General features: G+C 35.9%; 1 protein-coding gene across 1 annotated transcript in view; it reads right to left on the bottom strand.

Annotated features, from left to right (window-relative positions):
* The window catches only part of LOC118789703 (CUB and sushi domain-containing protein 1-like), a 482818-nt gene that overhangs the window by 198298 nt on the left and 258253 nt on the right, over positions 1-26267 (bottom strand). Inside the window, exons 4-5 of the mRNA XM_036546243.1 lie at positions 6250-6444; positions 1061-1268 (exon numbers count right to left, since the gene is read on the bottom strand). Coding sequence (XP_036402136.1) covers positions 1061-1268; positions 6250-6444 — 403 coding nt within the window. The remainder of the gene's footprint in view (positions 1-1060; positions 1269-6249; positions 6445-26267) is intronic.

A 26267-nucleotide genomic window follows, 5' to 3' on the forward strand; every position in this document is an offset into this window, starting at 1 on the left:
CATGTAAAATGTGTTGTGTTGATCATGCATAGATGTCTAGAAAGTATTGGATATTTCAACATACTGTCATAGGGAACACATTTCATATATAAATATATCATTTCCTGAGGACTCACAGTGATAGAAATCTAGAATAATTCTTGTTTGGATGAATGTTTTGATGGAGTAAATCTTAATACAACAATATTTTTCACCTTTAACAAAAATGATATAAACACAAGAACTATATTTGAGGGAAAGATCGAAAATAAGAAACTTCAAAATATAATTTTAAATTCTTCTTGACAAATGGCACAAGTAAACATATTCAAACAATACTTTGTTGTCAAACATTGTTTATGTATTCCCAAAAAAGGATGACAGTTAAAAATGTATTTTATTTGGAACGGAATGGCTTTTATGATGACTAATGAGACAAAAATACTCAGGAGGTTAAAGGGACATAAAACATTAACAAACCACATTAAAGAAAGAAGTATTTGAGTTTATGGGAACAGCAGATAATTGACACAGAAACTAAAGGATCAGAAGTCATATTGCTCACGGTTGTCAAACATAATCAAAGATAATAATGTGCTATTATCCTTTTACTTTCCTAATAAGACAATAGGTTTCTCTTAAAAATGGTGCATAATTAGTGCTTCTATTTCCATTAAAAATTGTTAAGTATAACATTTTAAGACTTTGAATACTGCCCTTGGTGTGCAAGTGATTAAAATATTTCTGTCACTATTAAATATTACAGCAAAAATATAATGGCAAAAACTATTTTCTGAAAAGAAAAAATAAATTAAAATGGTAGATTTAGACTTCTGCATTGCTTGATTACACTAGTAAGGAACATACCGCTCTCAACAGCCCAAATACTACACAACACCTCACAGAATTTCCATAAAATACAGAAATTATGTAACTTACCTTCTAATTCTAATTTTGCTGATCGACTAACGGCAATAATATCAAAAAATATTGATTAAGGAATTTCATTCAAATTAAGTGTATAAAAACTACACAACAAATCATAAAATAATAAGGGCAAAAAAAGGTTTGAATGACTCACCATATGGATGGGGCTTCTGTGCCACTGATTTCCAAAAAGTCATATCTATCCTCCAGCTGGAAATCAGTAAAGACCAGAGCAATGGTGTCCCCTGGTTCAGCAAGGATGCTCCATGTGCAGTCTGCATTGTTCTCATACTCAGAGGGGAAATGCGGACTAGATATTGTTCCAGTCGTCCCCCTCAAGGTCCCACCACATGCTCCTTCAGCTGAAGTGAACACAAAGAAAGACATCCCTTAGTGTTTTACAAAATGTTTCCTTGGGCCTTGTGGTCATTACTGTCGACCCAAGATTTCCTTCTGTCATACCATAGAGCGTCACACCATTGCTGCTGCAATACAATATTCTCTTTGAATATTTTTCAGTATGACTATTGTTTTAGTTTAATTCAAAGGTTTGTCTAAGCCAGCTCTGTCTCTTTATTGCAGTCTTGTACCTTATCAGAGATGATGTGTACACTGAGTGACAAGTAATGATATGGCTCATTCTTCTGCCTCTTCTTTCTTTAATTGATTCTTCTGCATGAATTACAGGCAAGTGTCCCTCCCTTCATTGATCTATTGAAATAGTGATGCCATACTGTTTTATTTTATTTACAAATTGCCTCAAACATTACAATGGATTATCACATGACAAGTATTGACACAAGCACACAAATTATATGCACACAGCAGATTTAGAAATCCTGCCTGATGTGGTAATACAATATTGACATTCTTGGTACATAGGTACATAAAGATGCTTCAGTAAAAGAAACTGTTTTGAGGGCCATATCCAAACAGACTAACTGAAAAGATGACATAAGATAAGCAAATATTGTAGAACCAGTTTCAAATACGTACAACTTGACCCTGACCATTTCAGGTCTTCTCCCATTTACAAATGGATTATAAATTCTAAATCCTCTATAAATTAGCCATCTGCTAAACCCCATAACCGGTCACATTGATCTTATTAATCATAGTCAAAAAGCATAAATTGGGATCTGTCATCTATTGTTGCAATTCAGTGATGCTTTGCCTTCGAGCTTACAAAGAAACTTTGCATAATTTAATTTAAGATTAATGTGTGTTCATTAAGCTTTTCATTGTCCAACATGTGCCTGTTGTTTCTTGATTTGAACAACTACCTCTTAATTATTCGGGCAAAATATTATTTTACTTAATTAATATCATTTTAATACACCAATCATCTTTAGTCTATCAGTTGCATATCCCTACCCCTCTGTGGTGCCTGCACCCCTCTGTGACCCTTGAGCCATCTTTTGAGCAACCTAGCTTGCTAAAATAGACTGCCATGCAGGTTTGTTTATCTTTTGAGGGCCTAAGGGGACTAGGCTGTCACAATTATTGTCAGCCAGTCAGGTACTGGCTCATGAATATGAATGACCAAATGTGCTACTCCCACTGAAAACAGAAAAGTAAAAGTACACAGGGAAAAATGACAAAAAAAATATGAAATGAAGATTTTCATTCAAAAATCTTCCTTGATGAGTTTCTTAGAAACTAGGGAATTATTTAAAATAAAGAAAATAAAACCCACTGCATGACCCTTTTTAAAGGCAATAAAGCCGCACAGCCCCAATAAAGCAATAGCATTTTTTTGGAATGTGGTAAATTGCATTGCATCATTATCATTTAGCAGATGTTCCTATCCAGAGCAACGTATATAGGTTACAATTCTATCCATTCATACAGCTGGATATTTATTGAGGTAATTCTGGGATAAGTACCTTGCCAAAGTGTACAGCTGCAGTGCCTCAGAGGGGAATCAAACCAGCAACCTTCCAGGTTCAAGCCCTGCTCCTTTCCACTATGCTACACTGCTGCCCGACTACCATAAATAGGGTCAAAGAGGCAATATGGGAATTTTTAGTTTGAACATTCTGTTTCTCAGGGAACATCAACACCATATACAGTTGAACAATGCTGAGTTACATAATAGTTAATGAGGGCCCCTACACAGGTAGTTACATCCAAATACAGTGTTTTATGTTCTTACAATCAAGTGGGAGTTTGTCCAACTAATTGCAATGACACAGTGCCAAGCCCAAGTAAAGGGGATACATAATAACATGGTCAACAAGAATAGCATAATGCAATGCAGGAATGTGAAAAAAATTACAGTAAATGTCATAATCAGCTGAATGTCACCTTAAAATAAATTGAAAGGTAGTTTAAGAGAAAAAAATCTTCAATCTGACACACTGCTGACATGTCACCTTCATAGATCTGTCGATGCTTCAATACACCGCAAGTGCATACAATTAAGTGCAATAAAACCAAATGTCGAGGCGGAAGTGACAAAACACATGTGCTTTATTTTAGCTTTTACCTTGCACATATATTCCATTCCAGCATTGCTGTGATTGGATTTCATGCCACCAGCACAAACTAAAATTTAGACAATTTTGATCATCTGAATCTTCCACAAGTCAAACACAACAGTGCTTTCAGTAAAGTAGAGCATGAAGAGACTTTGTTGGCACTTCAGTGTAAAGAATACAGGTTCTTAATGTGCAGGAACCAAGAATGCCCCTGACAACCGGAAACCCGGAACAATATATTTATTGTGACAGTTTTCCATTATCTGCGCGTGTGGCTGAGAGACTCCTTCAAACCTTTCAGCACCAGGAAAGTGGAACAAATCCAGTAGTGGCATCTCCCCCACAAGATTAAAAGTACTTCCAAGTAACATTCATAAGCATCCATCTTTCTACTTCAGCTACATCATTGTGTGAAATAAATTCTCAGAAGGCACTGTTCACTCCTACTTGAGTCACAAACCTTTCAAACAACGGATGATTTTGAGAGGAAAATACAAGCCTCACAGGGCCAATGATATGTCCACATTATTTATTTTTTCTGCACAATTAACCTTTGCTGTAGAAGTGGATTGTGCTCTTATTTCAGCCCAGGGGTTAAAAACATGTGCATAGATCAAGAGAATTTCAGCATCTACACTGATAATAGGCCTGTGCTCAATGTTTTTCTGTAAAGATGAGGCTAAAGATCCAAATGTTTAACAACTGTTTTATGTCTGTCTTTAGAATGCCACCACAGATGTATAAGATCATTACAAAGGAAACGGCAACTGAAAAACACTGTTGATTGGGTGTGGAAATGGTAAAAAGCATCTGCCTATGAACACCAACATTATTGAACAATTTTAATGCAATGACACAAATGAACAGGAAGAAGATGACCAAGACTTATAAAATGGCTGAAGAGTACACTAAAATTGATGTTTCCTTCAATAAACAAGTTTTTGCTTTCATTGTAACGGAAGGATGGCAGTGAGTAGAAACCTTGGAATTATTTCCTCTTAATTTCAGAGGATTTGGAGCATCTGTTTCCAGCATCTGATCTCTGCTGTTCGTATTCACTACCTATAAAGGTGAGGTGACAGTTGGCTTGTATTTTCATGCTGTTGGTTCATGCCAGCACACTGTATTTCCCATGTAGCTCCGATGGGTATTTCTAAATCAGGCTGTCAATTTGTCTGTCCACAAAGTCACACTGACTAAAGCCATGTACAGTTGAAAGCAATATTGATTAACTCTGTCAGTTATGTCACTACCAGGTAATCCAATCAATGTCCACTTAAATGGCAATACCACATGTACCATGTGTATGCTATGCTATATATGTATTCTAATTACAGGAAATGTGTACCCTTTTAGTGCCATCAAATTATTATACTTAACCTTTCAAATAGTAGAAGCTCTGAATAAACAAGAAAACTAAATCAGGCAACAACGAGATCATGTGGGGAATTTCTTGACACTCTACTTTCAGTAGCACACAATCACCACTAAGTCTTCATTGCCCTGATAACAGCAATAAGATACAACATTTGATGAGTTATGTCATTTTTAACAAGGGAAAGGTAAGTATGGTAACATTATTAATACTCCCATTTGTAGGCCGCTATGGATAAATTGCAAAGCAACTGTGATGTAACTTAATGTATTTTTTTCCATGTAATTTGTAAGACATGCCTTAAAATAAATTTCTACCTTTGGTCCTCATGTTAACAAGCTGACAACTGCCACTATTGACCTGAGGGCTAACTATGCAACAATGTTTTGTGTAACATATCAAACATCAGTTTGCGATCATGGGCATGGTATTAAATGTGTCAGTACATGACCTAAGAGCTAACTAGCAATACTACAAATGTAGATAGTTTATATCTAACCAGCACAAGTAGCTACCCCAACAGCTGGCCAAATAGGTATAGGAAATTCAACATTTAGTGCAGTGCACTGTATCATCCTAATTAAACCTCTTCTTCATGGGCCATAACAGGTAAGTACTATGTATGTATACTTAAAAAGAAGGTGAAACATGAAATTGCCAGAAATGTATTTATTTAGCTTTGGAACTAAGGAAGCCAAGAATTTTTTTTTTTTTTTCATCATTGCAACAGGATACATCAGAAGACAGTTATATTACACTAAGGAAAAATTTCCCACTTCTAGATATACAGCATAACTTAATGTTTGGATATATTTATATTATACATACAGGTGATCAAGAATGTTTTTAAAGACTAAGTTGAAAAACAATACAAATTGGAGGGAGTGGAGCATTGCATTCATGAGAGAGTTAGGTAGCATGAAGTTTGTTAAAAGAAAATATTTCTAATTATTGTGTTCTTTGTGATTAATGTTTAACCTGACACTAGTGCTACAGGAAGGAAAAAAAGGTAATTCTAATTTAAGTTGCAAACCGTATACCTATCAAGATAAAAACTGACTGTGTGTTCTCCTGGACCCATTAGGGCTCTTTAGAAATCAAAATAATAACATAATGATGAATTTAATATACTCAGTCTCCACCAAGTCTGGGAGGTCATGGGTTGAGTAAAAGATGTCATTTACTTCTTTGAAGGTATTACATTGTGATGGATAGGTCTATTACACACATCACATCAAGGGAAAAGGGGATACTGTCTAAACTATAGAAGATTTCCACAGCTGTTGAAATGTGTTATCAGCACATAATTCTCAATGGCTTTTATTAATTCAGGTGAGGAGAAGTATAGCAAATGGTGATTTACTTGTTTATTGACCATTTGAAAAAGCACACCACAATGTGTTGTGTATATCAGTATTCTGTTTCAATGCACTGGAAAAACACATCCAAAACAAAGTCCATTGCATAAATAATGGAAATGTTTCTCACCTCTGCAAAATGGTGCTGGGAAATCCCATGATGCCCCGCTCCCTGGACTCACAATACATGTGAGCACAGCATGGCCCTCTAGGATATATCCCATCACACAGCTGTAACGGATTTTGTCACCAATGTTGTACCGTGACCCATGGATAATCCCTTTTGGTATCAACCCTGGATTACCACACGTGTGACTTGGTAGCACTGTAACACAGTAAAAGAGAAGAGACCAACAAATATTACTTTTTAAAAATTTCTTTAAAGCACATGACATTTTTCACTGGGGTTTTTTATGCCCCAATACACATGCATGCATGTGAAAAAACCTAGCATAAGGCCATGAAAATCCATTTACTCTGATTCTGGGATTCAGCGTTGACAACAAACAAATGAATTTTGTTTTGACATGGTTCAGCATAATTCATAAAGAACTTTCTAAAGAAAGTTAAATATTCATTTTTTGACATACATTTCCCTGTGGAAAGTTTGAGATAAAAGTCTATTAAGAAGTTCAATCAATTTTGTAGTGAGAACTTTCATTATTTGACAGACACATTCCAAACACTCCACTCCTGGGGGTCATGTCAAAGAGCATTGCTACATCCTGTCAGATAGCAAATCGTTGTATCAAAGCAAACACCCAGTGGGCAAATCAGCTTTTGAGACTACATTGACTTAAAAAATCAGGAAAATATACCTGAATGATAGTTAAAACTGAAATCTATATAATACCCAAGAGAAACCCTTTGTATCCTATTTTCTTTATGGAGTATGGAGGATAGCTGAACACATGGACCTTAACCTTGATGTTGAGATACAGAGAAGTGATACTTAAGAAGATCTGGCTATGTGGGATATATTTTATATTTATATGCAACGTAACCTGAGAGCTTCACCTGTGTCACAAGGTTTAAGTTCAATAGTTAAGCACACTGAATAATAGCACCTATATCAGAAGAAACCCTCAGTAAAGGCCGAGTCCTTCAGTGACATTTCCCCACTGAAACATTTCCGACTACACAGACATAGTGCATCAAATTATGAAACAGTGCAACATTTTACTTGGATGCAAGCTTTCCTGTTAAAACACTACTCAGATATACAGTATTTGTTTAAGGTTTAGTATTATGCAATCAACGATAATGACTACATGTACAGCACACAAAAGATTTTATGCTAACTTCTGAACAAAGCATTTTGCATTGCCAACAGTATGTCTACTTAATCCCTCAGATAACTGCTGTAAGATTCTCATGCAGTTATTTCATACAGTTGTTATTCCTGTTACCCAGCTAAAAACCAAATTGGTGACAGTTGTTTTGAAATGAAAGCTATATGAAAACATGTATGTAACAACATTACATCAGTGTTTTCATATAACTTTGGGATAATGATGCTATGTGTGTAATAGCATCATAAATATCAGGAAAAATATGGATCCTCACTATAACTACTCCTAGTCTCAAAAGGCTTAAATGTGTTCAACGGCTAACGGCAATTTTTTCTCCATCCATGAAGCTGGAAGAAACCCCTGGTTGGGTTGCCAAGCTTTTAATTTCCCCCCTATCTGGATCCAGAGATCCCCAACAGACAACTTAAACCTGCAGATGAGACGAGCTGAACTCAACATCTCTGGGGGGAGTGACACAGATTTGCAGGTGTGGAAAATCATCACTGAAAAGTAGCTTTTACTCAACTCATGGAAACAGAGGGATGTGGGGATCACAAGACATGCTATCACATTGACCAACAATCAGGGAAACAATCTTTCACTGAGAGAGGCCAGAAGGCCCCCGTGGCAAGAGGTGAGAAACACTGCATCTATCAAATTAAGACTGCCGGTGAGACTTAAACCCCCTGGGATACAGTCTAAGCCCACCGGGGCTTAGCTCACAGGCTTCAAATGAATGAGGACTCTGCGTTATCTGCAATGGACCAATACATGTCATATGAACAGCATGACCCTAAAAGTTTACAAGTGTCTGACAAAAAGGTTAAATTAGTTGATGAAAAGCAAGGGATGGTGACAGGTATATGAAATATGTCGATGGCCAAGGTTATGATGATATCAGCTATCAATACATTGTCAGGCTGGGAAAAAAAAAACCATGAAAAAAAAAACTCTTTATGTGTAAGAACTTGGAAGGCAACAAGCTATTTAATGATTGCATAGCTTTTTTAATGCAAACTGTAGTAGAAAGAATAACAAAAGAGCCAAGGTGCATAGTGCACACAGTTACTGGTAATTGTATAAAGGTGTTAAAATGGTGTACCTTTAGTCTACAGTTTAGTCAACAGTTGCCAATGGGTTGATGAACGAGGCCTTTTATTTCTAAGAACAAGTGAGTATAACTTCCCCTGCTGCTAAAACATATCATATCTACAGTCAAAGCCTAAGTTGGTACAGAGATGAGCATTGTCTTCCTCATAAATGAACAGAATAGCCAGTGTGCCATCAAAACAGTGATCTTTGCTACATTTCAATGAATCAGAATTGCTTCATGTTGAAAAACCTTTAGGAATTTATCAAACACTAATTTCTAGAGTTGCAAAAAATGATGGCTCTTCAGTGACACTGGACATAAGAGAAAAAAACACACTTAAGATATTATTACAAATTATAATTTTAAAAATTGATTGATGAGACTGACATTTATATCTAGTGACCAATATGTTTTGTGTTGTAGGTAGTTAACTTATACTGTCTATTTTAGATAATTGGGCTCACATTACTTAATACAGCAAGACCAGCTGCATAGCTTGCATTTTTTGTAACAATATGCACTGTCATAGTTGCATGTAAATGAGATTACATTCAGTTTAGTCAGATAGCTTGTTATCTAGATCCCTGACTGGAACAGTTGCAGAGTACTTGTTAGATATTAATTGATGACTACTATATCTGTAGATTAGATGATACTTCAGGTCAATCACATCTTAACTTGCTACTTTGTTTCAGTTTCTTTAGGCCACCTTCAATGAAGCAACTCTCAAACCTGGAATAACTAGCTAGCTATTTACATTGCTGGCTCATGGTGAAATAGACTGATCATAAGGCTAGGGATAACCTAGATGGTAGGATGCTGTCAAACATGTAATGGTGGCTATCTGTGGTGATTGTAAGAGATATCTTTGTTTTAGCTGAACCTTTTATTGACTATTTCATCTGTTTCTGAAACAGAAAAACTGTCTCTTGAATACCTGTGAGGAGAACTGTCAGGACAGGCAGAAGAAAATGTGCAGAATCAAAACATTACATGGGCAGTCAGGATTTTTTGGGGAGGGGCTGATGGGCAGTAAGTCTGCGAAATTGTTTTTTGAGACATATAGCTATACAGGACAAGAAGATAAGACAACTTTCAAACAAACAACTGAAACAGCAGTGCAAGGATGCAGGTGCACTTCTTTCTCACTTTCAAAAGCAAATAGTCTGTTTTGCCACAAGAAAACTGCAAACTGTTCAGTTATGTACTTCAGAAAACAGGTAAGGAGGAGGTCAGTGCTCTACTAGGTGATAGAAGATATAAATATGTTGCCTTGCTTGTAGAATTTAATTCCTGGTGATATATATATGCTATTACCTGTGGAGTGCTACCAAAATCCTTGTCTTTATTCACAGGAAGTCAAAAACATGGAGAATATTTTGTCATTTCTAGAGCAAGATGTGGAAAAAAAAGGGAAGAACATCCATTACCACATCCTCTAGGGAACACAAAAGAGTCATGACCAAACATGCAGGATCTGGAGCAAATGAGGTGTTCTGGTCCAAATGGAGGTTTTACAGGCACCATTTATTTGTAGATGAGAGTAGTGAGCACAGTGCCTCCAGTAACATCCTCAACCTCGAAGGTGAGCACCACTCATTGTGGTTATTTTCTGTAGGAAACCCAAGAAACATTTTAAACCTAACTGTTAAGGTATGGGTAAGGGATGTGCGCCCACCAATCTGTTACTTGGCGGATGGCATACCTGCCATGCCCATATTGCTTTGGCCAAAAACCCAAACTTCTGTCCATTAAAGGGTAATCAGTAATGAATATATTTTGGTTTTCCAGTAGATTTCGATGATTACCTGTAATGTGAAAATGATGAGCGCTCATTAAGAGCAATCGGCCTCCACAACAAATTTACACTTTCTAACGATCTATGAAATTGCTTAAAATGCAGTGTCAACGGACTGCATCTGATGCCCCTGAGATTGCTGTATTGCTCCCCAACTAAATGCAGCTCTATTCTACCTCACTTTCAACTAAACTGTCAAGGTGGGATTCTATTTCATGTAAAACAGAGGCAAACCAGATAGACAGACAGCCCGTTAATATTTAACACAAGAAACGGATCAAATCCTTTTTAAAATGAGTACCATTGCGGTCATGAACAGTGGCCTCAAATCATCAGTGATTTATGAGTGCTAACTCTGGAATTCATGAGGCCCCCATTTAAAAAGCGATAATCTCTAATCTGAGCGCATTTTTTTTTTGGCTGACTATCCGTGAACCGTGCAGGAAATGCATTTCAGATGAGGAACACACTACATTCTCTGTTTGTGTGCAGACTGCATGTGAGGCTTCATGCATACACATAGGACAATCAGTTCATTTTATCCAGATTCAGTGAAGAAATGCAAACAAAAAACAAAACCATATGGGTGCATTTTCTCAAATTTCTGTTCAACTCTATTCTGCTCTTCAGTTAGTCCAATAAGATTTCCACAGTTGAAAAAACCCTTTTTACATTCAAATAACTCCACAGAAGACTTACATATTTTGGTGTTTAAAGGAGCCACAACATACACTTCAGGTTTGTTTTGTGTTAATATTTTAGATGAAATTATGAAAGTGAGCCATGAACAAACAAGACTAGCTGACAATATCAGTGTTTTGAAATCTCATTTGAAAATTGGAGAAAATATTGAAATATTGATTTCACTAACATGAATGGAACATACAAGCAATTTACACATTTGATACATATTAATGGTAGATCTTCTCCGGTCATGCTGTATGTATTGTTCTTTTATTTTGCTAATATTAGTGATCTTATAAGTACTTGCTTGCCAAATGTTACTTTGTCCAGCACACATGCAGTATTTTGCCAAGTAATGCAGAAATATGTTTTTTTTCTCTATTAATACTTCCAGCATTGTTGTTTTGAATGTTCATTGCTGTGCTATGTGTTTGCTTGTTCACTATCCACATTTGTTATGGGTTCAATGGCACAGACCTGGGAGGTAACAAGCATGGTGAGGGATGATGTTTGTAGCTAGTACCATTTATATAACTCTTCAAGTAATTAATGAGAAATTACTTGCTGTTCAAGCTCAGCCACAAATCACAGACATTTACATTTGCATTAGCAAATGGCCCAGTTAATGTGCTCTTTAAGTTATGTATTTACTGCATGTGCATTTTGTAAATGTTTAGTTTATTATTTGCTGAATTTAGCTTGTTTGTCTTAGGTTTGTCACATTCAAGTAGATTTAAAATTTGAAATGATTTATGGTAAGGTTATTCTTGCTAGTTCCAGAACAGTGTGTTTATAGTTGTGAAAATGCAGCTGTGCCCATATGTGCAGTGACTGTACTGAAAATAAAGAAAAATAAGATATTATGTGCAGAGCAGCATCATCTCTGTAGGACACATCTACATGCTCACAGAAAAACCAGACTTATCAACGGCAGGTGAAGATGACTGTTTAAATCACACCTGAAACACTGGTTACACAAAATATAAAATAATTTAATTAGCTTTAAATATAGCACAAATAGAACAACAACAATCAATCACAGTTTGGACATGGATTTAATTTTTTCTGAGATGTAGCACAGTATGCTACTTTTTGAAAGCTGAACATATTGTCAAAATGGGTCTTACTAACAGGACAATAGATTGTATCAACAAAACAGGCTGCTTTTCACTGCTGAGCACGTTAATATTGGTGCCGCATAACAAACATACAAAGTAATTTTTGATATACTTTGGCACTTTGATGAAAGAGACTTCAAACAAATGGTATAGAACAGACATCATGTCTTGAGTGTACTTTTTGAACTGTGGTACATTCATACAGAAGATGTGTGTAACCCAATACCTTTCGTAATCTGACGCACTTTGATGTTACATAAAGTTTGAAAGCCCACATTCACTTCAGTTTTTAAGATGAAAAACCCTGGGCCAGGTTTTATATGAAGAGAAAACATTGGGTTGCATTGCTTTGAAATAGTGCATGATCAGTTTATTCGATGCAAGTTTGCCGATTTTTTTCTGTACAAGAACATTAGCATCGATTCTACTTTAATAGTGAACAGCTAATTCAGAATATTACCGGGCTAAGGGACATTATCTGGAACACAAAGTGCATGTAACAGTCATTTTCTGCTCTTATTTTTCTGGAGGTAACTATGTATGTTTTTTAGTTATCAGGACTCACTGTGAATGGACTGAATTTCATGTAAATGCATATGGTAATTGTCAGTACATTTTTTCATGTATCCTTATAATGTTAACATGAAGTGAACATTGTGGTGTGTGCTTGTTTTACATTGCTAAATCCCAGACAGAAGCAGCAGTGTATTTCTTTCATTGTTTTCTTTCATTCAATGCCACTTTTTCTCTGAGTTGGAGGCACAGTATAATGTTCGGTATTATTTCAGATGGGATCATCAGATGTTTTGGATGATGAAATATATATGCCTTTTTTCTGCAGGCCAAAGTTTCCTTCCCATTCAATGTATTACAAATTTAGTCATATGTCAACTCCTGTTTGAGTGAGTGATAATTAAAGTATAGCTGAAAACATCCATAAAATCCCAGAAAATAGATGAAGGTGAAGGCACTTTGGTGAAGGCAGAAATTCTGAAACCTCATCAGCTAATATGCTCAATGTCCTCTCTATTTTATTTTCTCAAATGCAAAGCTGTGTGCCTCAAAATTTCTGAAATTAAATGCACTTACAAGCAAATTGTAATAAGGAGGATGAAAATGATTTAATCTTTAGTATTTAAATATTTAACATTTAATACACAAATATTGGAGCCTCCCAAAGGTTTTACTTTTGTTCTTTAATCTATTTTCAAAACACAGGTTCCTGCACATTATTTTCACGAATAGCAGTGATCCTATTGGCTCTATTTGTGAGTCTATGTCACAAATCGCATTTTTGGGTTTGCTAAATGATGTGACCAAAATTGTATGTGCACATAAGCGAGATGTAAACCAACTAAATAGTGACACATGTCAGTAAAGGTGAAACTGGAATTCCACTGAATGTGGTATAGGTGACAGAGCACCGATACATAGGAGTAGAGATCAATCATGAAAAGATGTGGGGAATTTCAAGTTAAATACCAAATCTAAACACAATAAACTGTGGCGTGTTTTGTTGTCATGGTATTAATACTCTTTTCAAGCAGTCAAGTAATGAGCATGTCAGGCAAGTAACATAACTGGAGTACTACAAAATCTTCATTTGAAGCTAATGTCCAATAAAGTACCTCATTAGTATGTTTAATTAAAATCATTCAAGGAAGGTTCTCTATTCATATATTTAAGAATGTCTGTACTTCAAAACTTTAGTTCAGCTTCAGTTAGCTTGCTTGCAACCTGCTTACAAACAGAAGTCTTAGAATGTAAGGTACTGTAAATAACTAAGGCATATAAGTAAATTGCCACATTTGATTTTCACTTTAGCATGCTAAACTGTTTCTGTCAATTGTGTCAAGTGTGGTAAAGGTACAGAGGCCCAAAAATACTGACCCGCAATCACCTTTTTTGTTCAGTACCTTTACTGTTAAGGTGAGGATTTCAAACAGAAATCTATAGTGTATCACAAGGGGGCTTTCTTTTGGGTTAACACAGCACCTCTCTAGTCAGACATCCACATAACATTAAAACAAATCATATAAAGGAATAACTTATTAACACAGTTATAAACAATGAGAGAGTTATTGGATCTAGTCATCTTTCTGACTAGGTGATATGAAACAAATCTTGGCAGGCTGTCTCATGTTCAGGTGGGGAAAACCCTGGATATGTCCATCATAGCCTGACTGGTCAATAACACTATGTTTGCATTACACAGAATATGGATGGATATCAAAGACAAACATGAGCCAGACTGCCAATTTTTCTACAACATATAATTAGGGAAATATAACATATGCACAGTAAATCAGACTAGAATGGACCCTTAGGACCTCAAAGTGCCTTTCATCAGCAGAAGAATAATTATCACCAGCAGCATTAAATTGCTGTTGAGAGAAGAGACAAAAGCAATCCAGTATTAAACTTGTGTCAAAGTCAAGGAGGGACAAAGAGCATACTATACTAATATATTATGGTGAAGAGCATTAAAGGAATGAGTGATATCAAGAGCAGCACAATAGTACAAATGCATATTTTCCCCTGAAGCATTACATTACACTGTTGGAGCCTATGGAAAAAAAGTTGTGATGGCATTTTCTTTGCATTGATATATTTTAAAAGCCATGTGCAATACCATGGTATCACATTTATAATATGATTCATGATTAGCTTGATCTCTCTGTGGCTCTCCATATAGTTGACCATCAAGTGTGTATAGAAAGAGTCTGTATGGTGCATCTCCGGCAATGCCTACACCTTTGTTCATGTCTTTCTGATTCCTATTAACTAACTTGCATGGCTCTGTTTCGAAGTCCCACAGCCTTCATGGGTGTCTTTCAAGGATTGGTTCTTGGTGCTCCCCTGTATTCATTATACACAGAGCCCCTTTACCCAATATTATCCTAATATTATAATATTAATAATATTATCCATGGATTGTCATACCACCACTATGCTCATGGTACACAGCTTTTACTCTCCTTCATGCCTACTAATGCACATATTTCCTCATGCATCAACGCTTGCCTCAATGACATTTCAGTTTGGATGCTCAGCCAGCATCAATGTCAGTTTTGCCAAAATTGAGCGATTCTATACATCTTCCATATCCTCCCCCAAGGATCTATCCATTACCCTTGATAACACGATGGTGTCCACTTCCCACATTGCCAAGGATTTTGGTGAAGTCCTGGATAACAGATTATCACTTATTGAAAACATAACATCAATGACCTGGTGGTGCCGAACACTCCTTTATAATATTCGCAGAATGCATCTATTTTTCACTGCACATTCTACTGAGCTCACTGTCCAGGGCCCTGTGCTGTCCTGACTGGATTACTGTGACTCCCTCCTTGCCAGTCTCCCTCCATGTGCCATCAGTCCCTGCCAACTTATACAGAATGCTGCTGCTTGTATTGTCTCTCCTTATGTCAGGCATTTTCTCATTTCCTTCAACTGGTTACCAGTTGTGGCCCAAATAACATACAAATCTCTGGTCTTAGCTGTTTATACATACATGATAGTTCACAAATACGTAGCACATTGATTTGTTGGATTAACACAAGAGTGTGACCTATTAACCTAACATGAATCCAGTAGCGCACTTCTAAGGTGCTCTGGAATGGTGAGTGAGTTATCAGTAATCCAGTCAGTCTCTTTTTAGGAGACTTAAATTTCTGATTATGTGCCAAAGCATAACCAAAATAATGTTCCGTTGAATTGTACAAAAGCTTTGGTATCAGGTAATGCTTCATTAAATCTTCTACCAATTAAAGCAAAATCTATTTCAAGTATAAAATCATTTAATATGGTTAACATCAAAATATTATGAACATAAATTGTTTATAGGGTATTACTCCTGCAGTGGGAATTCATGATGAATCTGTCTGAACAAGCTCTGAAGATGATTTGTGAGGACTCCTGTGATCAGAAACTATTCATAAAATATAAAACACAAAACCCAACCTTTGTTGTTTGACATGCATGAAACAATAGCAAAGGGCAGAATAATAGGAGTAAAACAAAATGTATGAGTTAAAATATACACCAAATCTTATTGAGATTGTGGACCTTATTCCTGTAAATACACAGTACGTGGTTTGCTATGAACAGCTTCAAAATAAAACAGACATGCCGACACAAGTTTTTTACTTTTGCATTTGATTTGAGAATTTACTCTCTTAAGTCCAAGTCTAAACCGAGAGCACAGCAACAACCTAATAATCCAGACTTCTTGAATTTATAAAACATTTCCCAAAGATGGTCCTCTTCAAAATGTTCAAGTGACATTATTATATGTCAAAATGATTTACTTTTTGTGTCACACAGGGTAAGCCTGAGACTCATTCACAAAGAAAAGGAGGAATGAAATTAGCAGCAGCAGGGTACACTTCTATAAAAATAAGCATTGCCTCTCCAAGTTAACATGCCTCTTCTCCTATGATGGATATACTATTTTAATTTTCTATCACAGATAATAATGAAAGATGGATGGTGTTTATTTTCATTTCCCCTCTACATAGCTTAATCCATTAAATGTAAAATAATAAATGTCTAGCCTAGAGCGATTGGATCATAAAGGCCAATTCTTTATTAATATAACAAGTGCTGCTGAGAAGGTTTGTTCTCTAAACAAAGTTACATTACACATTACATCTAACTGTAAAACACATAAAAAGCTAACCATACATTAAAAACAATTAAAACTATGGTTTAAACTATCTTTAAGACTTGTATATACAGCAATAGCAGTGATGGTATCATTTTGGAATTATTAATTTAAAAAGATTTTATTTTCAGAAGTAAAGCGACTTACATCATGAATCAAATAAGCTCTCTATTTCTTCAGGATCTGCTGTTCTGGTTGCAATGCAGACCTTCAAAACTTACACCCCTGTGTACAATTTTTAATAATTTGTAGGTTCAATAAGCAAAAAAATGAATGTATTTTGCCAGACACACCAAGGGATATTAAAATAACTAATATGCAAATTAACAAAATGCATGTGAACATAGTCTGTCCTTATTCTTATGGTTATGCATGTGGAACATTTTGAACATTTTGAATAACCATGCAATGAGTGCTTCAAACAGTGAGACAGACAATGCACTTGAAAGACAGCTTGAAAAGGAAACAGAATATTGACTTAAAACAATTAAGATGGGAATGCGTATCCTTTAAGACACCTGAGGAAGTAGGGGAGTTGAAATGATTATGCTTATTATAGTTATATAAGCATATTATATTTATTCTTATACTGGATGTGTACTTCAAGAGGGATATCAAGCCATGGTCTAAGGTACATACACAAAAAACCTTCAACATCAAAGGGATCAAATGTTACATTAAATACACAAAGCAACAAAGATGTGTTTTTTGAAAAACATAGATTCAGTGAGGAAAATAAAACCTAAAACCTCATATACCCTCTGATGATCTATTTCAGCCTTAAAAGGTAAGAAAAATAATCAATATGAGATTGGTGTATTATGAACGGTACTTTTTTATCCTTTTATCTGGAACACAAAGGCACCACAGAATTTTTATGTTTTCCAATAGATTAAAATGCAATTACTCAGAAGGAACCAATACATAAGACACTATTGAAAACACTTAGCTTGGTACTGTTATCTGGCTTTTCATTGCACATAGAGTAACATTTCACATTAAATGCTAAGCATTTTAAAAGTGAAATGTACAAATAGATGAAAACACTGAAAGGTGTTTTTCTTCAAATCAACTGAGCTGAGCAAAATGTTTTAATTGTGCACTTGCTTTGATCAGAAACAGTAAAACAATAAAAAAAAGACCTTGACTGCAAGTAAGGAAGACGTTGCAGGGATATACTATAAACCCAAAAGACCATAATGATAAAACTATTTTCTCTGTACTTGGTTTACCAAACCTCCAGTCAAACTTGGTAAAAAAAAAAATATAATAATAATATACTCCTTATGTTGCAGTTTTGGACTTAAACTGAAATTGGTGTCTATGGACTCTTAAATTAAAATCATGATAGATTTATGTGACGCCTCACATAGTCATTGTGCAGTTGTCCTTTCAGGAGCAATTCATTTGAGAATAAATTGCAGTAGTTAAATTTTAAGACTAATGCCTCCCAATAAAGCCTGCAACTACTGGTGGATGCATTTCAGCATTTCTCTCCAAAAACATTTGGAAACTGACAAGTCATTCACACTTTCTATCACAAAAAGCACTATCACTCCACATGTTAAGACATAGTTATGTGGAACATGTACATGTACATTCAAACTCCAACGAGTGAATATGCATATTGGATTGCTCAACAGCTGATGTTTTCACACCGATTTGTCAGAACAATGACCACTTATCCAGTGATTAAGAACAACAGTTTACAGATAGTTTAGAACCTCACTTGATAGGTTTGTGTAGGTGGACGTGAATGCTATTGTAAGGCGCAAGCAAGTTGCTAAATTTGAGTATGCCAGTAGTGTGAAGGAAGACTAAGAAAACCAAGATGCAGTTGAAGGTACTGCTAATGGGTGAGCAGGTGGGTGAGTCTTCTATCTGGACCTTGAGAAAAAATGCACAGTGAAGGGGACATTGTGCTGCTTGGAGGAGGTCAGGTTCCTCGCCAGATCGTGTAGGTCTCCTTGCCCAATACTCATTACAATTATTAAATGGAATTAGCAGTGTTTTCTGTCAACATTGCCAAGGTTTCTGCAGGACAACACTTTATTCACTTCCATTACAACATTTGAACTGCATTTCCATTGGATTCAGTCGCACCATGCTAATTGTATAGTAGGAAAGAAAGGATGTGGTAAAGCAACATTGCAGAGATGTTGTGGTAAATAGCAAATGCTGGACTGCTGAGTTTTATGTAGTTGCATTCTAAGGGAGAAAACATAATCAGTAATGATATGATTAGCACACTTCCCAAGAACCAGTTGCCATCTTGATTTTTATCCCCTTAATATAATCATCTGCAGGTATGAAATTATGAGATGATAGCGTAAGCGAGTTTGTTAATTTGAAATAATTTAGAATATTAGCCTCACCTCAGATGGTGATTTTGTTGTATGACTAATGTAGTTCACTACTACTGTAAAGACAGCACAGAAAAATGATTGATATCTGGGCCTCATTCAGCACAGAGGACGGCTATTGCTGAATTATAATTATGAGCAGAAATTCCATTCATTACTATGGCAAACCACAGTTCTTGATAATAAAGTTTTTTTCATCACAGGGTATATTCATTCAATAAAAACATGTGAAAATATTTTATAAAATTAAAACCAGTATTCACAATTCAGTCAATGTCAGGATTTACTGGCAAATCTGCCTCTTCTCAGGCATGTCCCTGGTATTCAAAAGCAGAGGCAGCTCTTTCAGGATGCGAGAACGAGAGCCAAGCAAATGAAGGATGAACATACAGTTACAATGGCAGAAAAAAAAACAAAGGGAAAAAGACTTGTGGCATTGGTAGCACTCAGTACATCTTAAAATCTAAAGAAACAAAGCCCAAAATGGATGGATGGTCTCAATGATGAATCTGAATTAAGAAAAAATAAGTCTTAATTTCAAATAGAAATACATTCTGTGGATTGTTTTTGTTTTTTTTATACAATATTTATGAACAGGGCTAACCTATTTACTAGGTGCAGGTAAGTTCTGAGTATTTTAGCTATTGTCTGAAACATGCATTCTTTTAGAAACCAATACATTGTGGTATTTTCCATGTTCTTTAAAATTTGCTGTATTAAAGAAATATAAGAAAATAATTGTCCATATGGGAGCAGTTAGGCAACATCTACCAGAAGACTGATAAAGGGTATATTTAGAAGAAAAGTAAAAACTCTTCAAGGCAACATCAAAAACAATGTATGTTCCCCATGGATTTCCATCAAATGTAGGATCTCCTTTCTTCATATCCAACCAGCATTAGTGCAAATCAGAGTGTGACTTTTACTTTCTTTAAAACTGAGCTGGTTACGGCAGTCTGAGGCAAACTGACTAAAAAATGAATACTTGCATCACATGGGGTTTATCGGATTAGGTTTGGATTTTCTGCTCTGCTCAGGTATAATACACATTTGTATTTAAATGATGCATAATTCAAGCAATGCTTTTTGCAATACAAAGGTGCAAATTACCGTGAAAGCATAACTTGTAAGAATTTCCAGACACATCTTCCCCTCTTGTTTCCTTTGAGATATGTTAGCAGGAGGTGTTTATGTTCTGTCTTGTTGAAATATTACGTGAAAGCCTTTCAATGCAGTTTCCTTGTTAATACCATACTTTTTGCCCCGCTTTGCAGACATTACATAACTGAACAGCACTTTTGCAGCATTGCACTGTAGTGGAACAGCAGTCATAAGAGGTGTAGCAACATATCAATCTCTCTGAGCAGTAAAATTAAAATGTGACTTTCATGAAACAGACATAAATTATGAAACATCCATACTATGCAGATTAAACAAAAATGGTCAATATTCACACACTAGATTACATTCCATCTATCTGGCTTACTGACTGGTTTTAAAAATGATGGGTAATGCTAATGTCCCCAATGACACCCATGGCAATAAAAAGGTAAGTATGTTACGTTAAGTTTGAATGGTAGATTTATCATTAATAATTCATTTCATAGGATGCACAAATCAAATTTATGATCCAATTATTCAAAAGAAATAGGGTCTAAGTCAGACATGATCGAATAGTCCTTGGTAGTTCTCCTCTCTTGAGCCTGACTTCACTATGTCTCAGCCAGCTCTGAATGTTACATGATACCATGGCAGAGCAAAACATGCACCTCCTTGACATCTCTTATAATATATATATATTTATTAATTATATATAATTAATATATATATATATATATATATATATATATATATATATATATATCACAGACACCATAAAAATAATTCAAGAAACATGAGGTGAATTCAACAGTAAATTTAGACACAATGTTTTGAAGTTTGATGTATAAAGGATAATAGATAATTTTGTAACCTTTTATAAGCAGGAGAAAGTGAATGCAGATACAGGTGCATCCAATTGAGCACTATGGCTCTTGACTCTGCAAACACCCTTGTTAAAAACATAATTTTAATTTCAAAATATTTATTATGGGGCTCCTGAGTAGCTCAGTGGTTAAGGCACAAGCAGCATGGGTTTGTTTCCAGTTGTTTGATCACAATAATGACCAGGAGCATGCAGAAAAATTGGCCTCATTCCACCAGGGATACGGGAGAGTAGGTCCCACAGTGGTTGCTCATCTCACTGCTCTCAAGCATCCTGCAACTCGTCAACCGCCTGCGAATGGCTCAGATGACGTCGGCAGAGTAGCACCTATTCTCGAAGGAGCACCCACTCCACTGCAGTGCACTGTATGACTTGTATTGCGAAAAATATCCATTGGCTGCAGGCGAGTGTATTGGGAGATTGCATTTGTCTCGCCTCAGTGCTCAACAGAGGTTGTCAGGGTGAAATGAGCCTAATGCACAATGGGCAAACCCAAAATAGGATTTCATAAAGTAGAAAAAGCATCAAAAAGAATGCTGCAAATTCTAATGCTGCAAATTCTAAAATTACCAAAGTTATCATTAAGTAAAATTGATGTTTCATTAACTACTGTTGGCTCTAAATTCAGTTGTTTGACATTGAAGATGTTCTTTAAAAGATCACATATCACACAACTTACTCAACTGTTTACTGGTGCATTTCTTGTTGTATTGAAAAAAAATAATAATTGCAGTTCTTTATAAGAGAATGAGCACTCATGGCCTTGGTCTTTGATTAAGTCTAAAGACCTTTGCTTTCTTCTCCAACTTACTTTCCTTTGAAATAGTGGTTCTGAAGTTGTTGTCTATGGACAACTGGTGGTCTGCAAAGGTCTTCCAAATGTGTCACCAGCTTAAAATAAATCAGATATAAATTCATGAATTTACATGCAGATGTCATACTTAATGACTGTAACAACCCTGCTAAAAATAAGTACATATATTTTTCCATTTAAATGTTTTTTATCATCATTTACTTTTAATCTTTGAAATTTAGATGCAAGACTTGGCTATGACTTTTTTTAAATCCAGGCTGTAGGGTGGCATCAACAGCACACTTATTTGGAAGGGTAAGATACAATACAATCCTCATAACTATTGAAGATGATCTCAACTGTAGCAATATCCTAACAATTTCTCTAACTAGCAAAATATCAGCAGTCAAATTGAACATACACCCCAAAAACAATCTATATATTCCCAATAACCTTGGTCCAACCAACATCTAACTGGTTTAGGAGTCTAGATTCCATGTTTAACAAATACTACTGGAAAAATAAAGAAACCCAGAAGTAAATAGGTTCCACTCCAGAATTCTTGGAGGCCTTGCCCCCCTAAATTTCAGCCAATATTACCGGGCAAACCACCTTCAATATTATAATAAAACAGATACAGCCAATCAACTTTCAATAACTGATGTACCTTTCCTCACTGTCACTTAAAAACATAGCTGCTTCAAAAACCCAGTTATCTCAACTACTCTGTCAGCTTGGTGGAAAGCTCATGGGTTACACTCTCTGAATAAGTTCACTCTAATATGGCACAACCAAATTCAAACAAAACATTTTATTTTAAAATCATGGAAATTACAAGGAATCACTGACTTTAGATGCATATTTTAAAACTAATACCTGCTCCCATTCACAACATAAATCCAGAAATTCAATATTGACAGTGAGAATTTTCAGCAATACCTTCAGCCTAAAAACTTGCTGTAATCAAACATCAATTTATCAAACAATAGCTTTCAACCACTACCAATGACAGAACAACTCAAGCACCTTGCCGAATCAAAGAACTCTCTCTCCAAGTTATGTGAGTCACAGTACTTCATCCTTTCCTTTCCTTGGCCCACCTGGAGACCTTTCATCAAACTGCCACATAATCACCAACAACCCATTTTAATCGCCTTACCTATTCCCAAAAACAATGCTATTCAACTGGAAAAGCAAAGATAAACTTACTATGTTTCAGACACACACACAAACAGAGATTACTCACTTCATGTATAAAGGCTTGCACAGAAAATGCAGAAATAATTAGAAGACTTCACTAAAATAAATTTTCTTAGACATGTTAGGAGGCATAGGATAAGAGGATAGCGCCATTTGTCATTTTGCCAGCACTGTGAGGGCAGGGCTTGAACAGGGGGAAATGCAGCTTTTTATTTGACATTAAAGTCCCTGACTTAAAACCTGTTAAGATTCTTTGAATCCAAACTGTCACTGTGCCTGGGACACTGCAGGAACTCGGGATTGCTGTAAAAACCACAATGGATGTTGCAGGAGACTTTATTCAACAGAATGTCAGAAAAAAATAAAGCTAAAGGGGATCTGTAAGATGACAAAATGACTTATTGTATGCAACATCACCTTTAAGTATCTCTACGTTTTGTTTTCATGAACCACAGTAAATGGAAAAAATGTATGTCATTTTCCTGGAATTTTCATCAAAGGGTGCAGTTCATCAAAGGGTGTGTGCAGTTCAGAGAACTGGAGTGGGCGATACAAAAGTCTCAATACTGTAATACCCAGTTTTGACATGGCAATATTAAGAGGGTTTCATGCAAATTAGAACAAATACAAAACAATCTGCAAACCAAGAAATGTTTGCAGCAAATTGTAACTGCACATTTGCATTTTCTCATTAAGCATTGCACCAATACTTGTTACAAAATTACTCATTGAGGTGACTAAATTATGACAATTTCCTAATCAGCATGTGTAAGAGAGCATTTGCAATACTTTTAACTGTTGTGCTGGCAGAAAATGTGTGAAAATTTTCATTCTTTTTTTGATATTTGAGTAACATTAGCTGATTTTTCTGCCATCCTTTCTGCCACTTAAAAAAAAAAAACTCTTGTAAAAAGGGGTTGATTGTTGTGGGGTATTTAGCATGTTCACCAAACGATCAACATTTTTTAAGATGTATCCATGTCCTCTTCAGATATACAGCAAGACGTTCCTTTCCTTAACAATGGAATGGCCCTTTACAATTGCCAATCTGTCCAGTGTGACATCTTTTGGAAATGCTGACAGACTTGCCAAAGTATGCCACACAATCAAATGGCTGCTTATACAATGACACAAAGTCTTTCTTTGCAATTAAGCTGACATTTCTCTCCTCTCCATACAAATGAAATACCAGGGACTTCAGTGTTTTTACTTTTACTACAGTGATGGAACAGCCTCAGTCAAAACAATTATTGATCTTTCTGTATTTTGGGGAGATAAACATTTCAAGTGTAACCAAAACACTCAAAGATTATTCAATGGTTCACCACTCAGGGCTGCACATTTCAGAGAAGTGCTGATTTTATGTGATCATGCAAGTATTGCACTTGATTGGCTTTGTAATTGTGCCAACCATATACTACTTTGCATCTCCACAGGGTTTGACAAAACATAGCAGCATCACAATTACATGTATTAGTCATTATCAGTTTTGAATACTTAAGTGTTAAGATGTGAGAGTAAACATAGGTAAAACGTGATCAGAAACTTTATATTGGCGTTCACACACAGCATGATTTGATCAGCATGTCATTTAAGGTCTAGATTTCATGAACTTCGAACATTTACAAAAAAACACTGGACCTTATTCAACTTTACTCCAAGGGCTAATTTAGAATTCTGATTAAATCTGCATCATCGCTGATGTGTTAAAATATGTGCATGAACATGCTATGCAAGGGCTCACAGGCCAGAGACATGGGACAGACATGGGAAGCAGAGGACAAAGTGTCGCTGGGCTATCTAGAGCAGTGAGAGACTTGCAGTGCACACCACCGTTGACAGATTTATTTCTCCAAGTATGCAAGAAAAAATAATGCCGGCAGAACTATTTACAGATGAAAAATACAAATAAAAAACCCCACTGTTTAACACATATGCAAAGCAGCTACCTATGCCAACCACCTTCCAATTACTGGACACCAATACTCCATCTCTTCAACTCTCTCAATTGAATATCGAGACCAGCTTTATCTATATTCCCCCTTTAAGCTCCTCCCCCAGAACCTACCAATTAAGGGAAAATCAATTATCTCGACGCCAGCTTTATCTATATTCCCCTTTAAGCTCCTCTCCCAGAACCTACCAATTAAGGGAAAATCAATTATCATCATAAATTATATTATTTACAATATTTAAACAAATTTTAGCATTAACAATATTACCCACATATTACAACCAATACAACCAATAATTGCACTGTAAAACTTTACAAGTCGATAGATCATCATCGTTGTCCTCCCCCCACATTAGGTTGACTTTTGTTTAGCTTTGCTTAGCTGTGCACATTTTCCAAAATATTCTCATATACATTCAATCAATGTTTCAGACACTTCATCTAGTCATAATAATGCATGCAGTTAACATGCGTTGCAGAACATAGACCGGGCCGACCCAGCTATGAACCTGCATGTTAACTTTGGTGTTGCTTTTGCCTTTTGCCGCTCTGGCTCCCAGTGTGGCAGGACTACAGGAGCAATCCAATAAATGTCCAATTACAGAGCAGTCATAAATAAAACCGTTTTCTTCAACTACCCACTGATGCGTTTTTACTACAACAAACACAGTGCTCGCTGTTACACTTTATCGTATTAAGGAAAGGAGGACTGACTCCGTTACAAACAATATGGAAATGCAATGAGTGCAACAATGAATGCCTTCATTTAAAGGGATCCCTCTCAGTCTGTGCTTAACAAACATCTGAGTCAATTCTGCAGGAGGCACATGATCAAAGAACAAACAGATCAAAAGCCCCATGTTAAAGGTTCATCATTATAGCTTGATTAATCAAGATGTTATCAAGCTGCAACGTGTAGTTGATGATTGAATGTCAAGTTGTACAGAAAAAGTCTTGACCTTTTGTAATGGGGAAGTGTAATGTTTGCCCTTTCAAAGTTGGATCTCAGTGTTGATGAATGTCTTTCAAATGAATGATAAAAATAAGTGCAGAAAGAACACAATGAAATAATCATAACATTAAATATTAGCTTGAGCACTATTCAGGGTGGCATACATTGCTTGCTTAATTTTTACTGGAACATTTGATGTAAAGTACTTTCTCAGGAGAACATCAGCAGTCTCACGCTTGGCACTGAAG

This window comes from Megalops cyprinoides, chromosome 15 (assembly GCF_013368585.1).
Source record: "Megalops cyprinoides isolate fMegCyp1 chromosome 15, fMegCyp1.pri, whole genome shotgun sequence".
In the NCBI taxonomy this organism is placed as follows: domain Eukaryota; kingdom Metazoa; phylum Chordata; class Actinopteri; order Elopiformes; family Megalopidae; genus Megalops; species Megalops cyprinoides.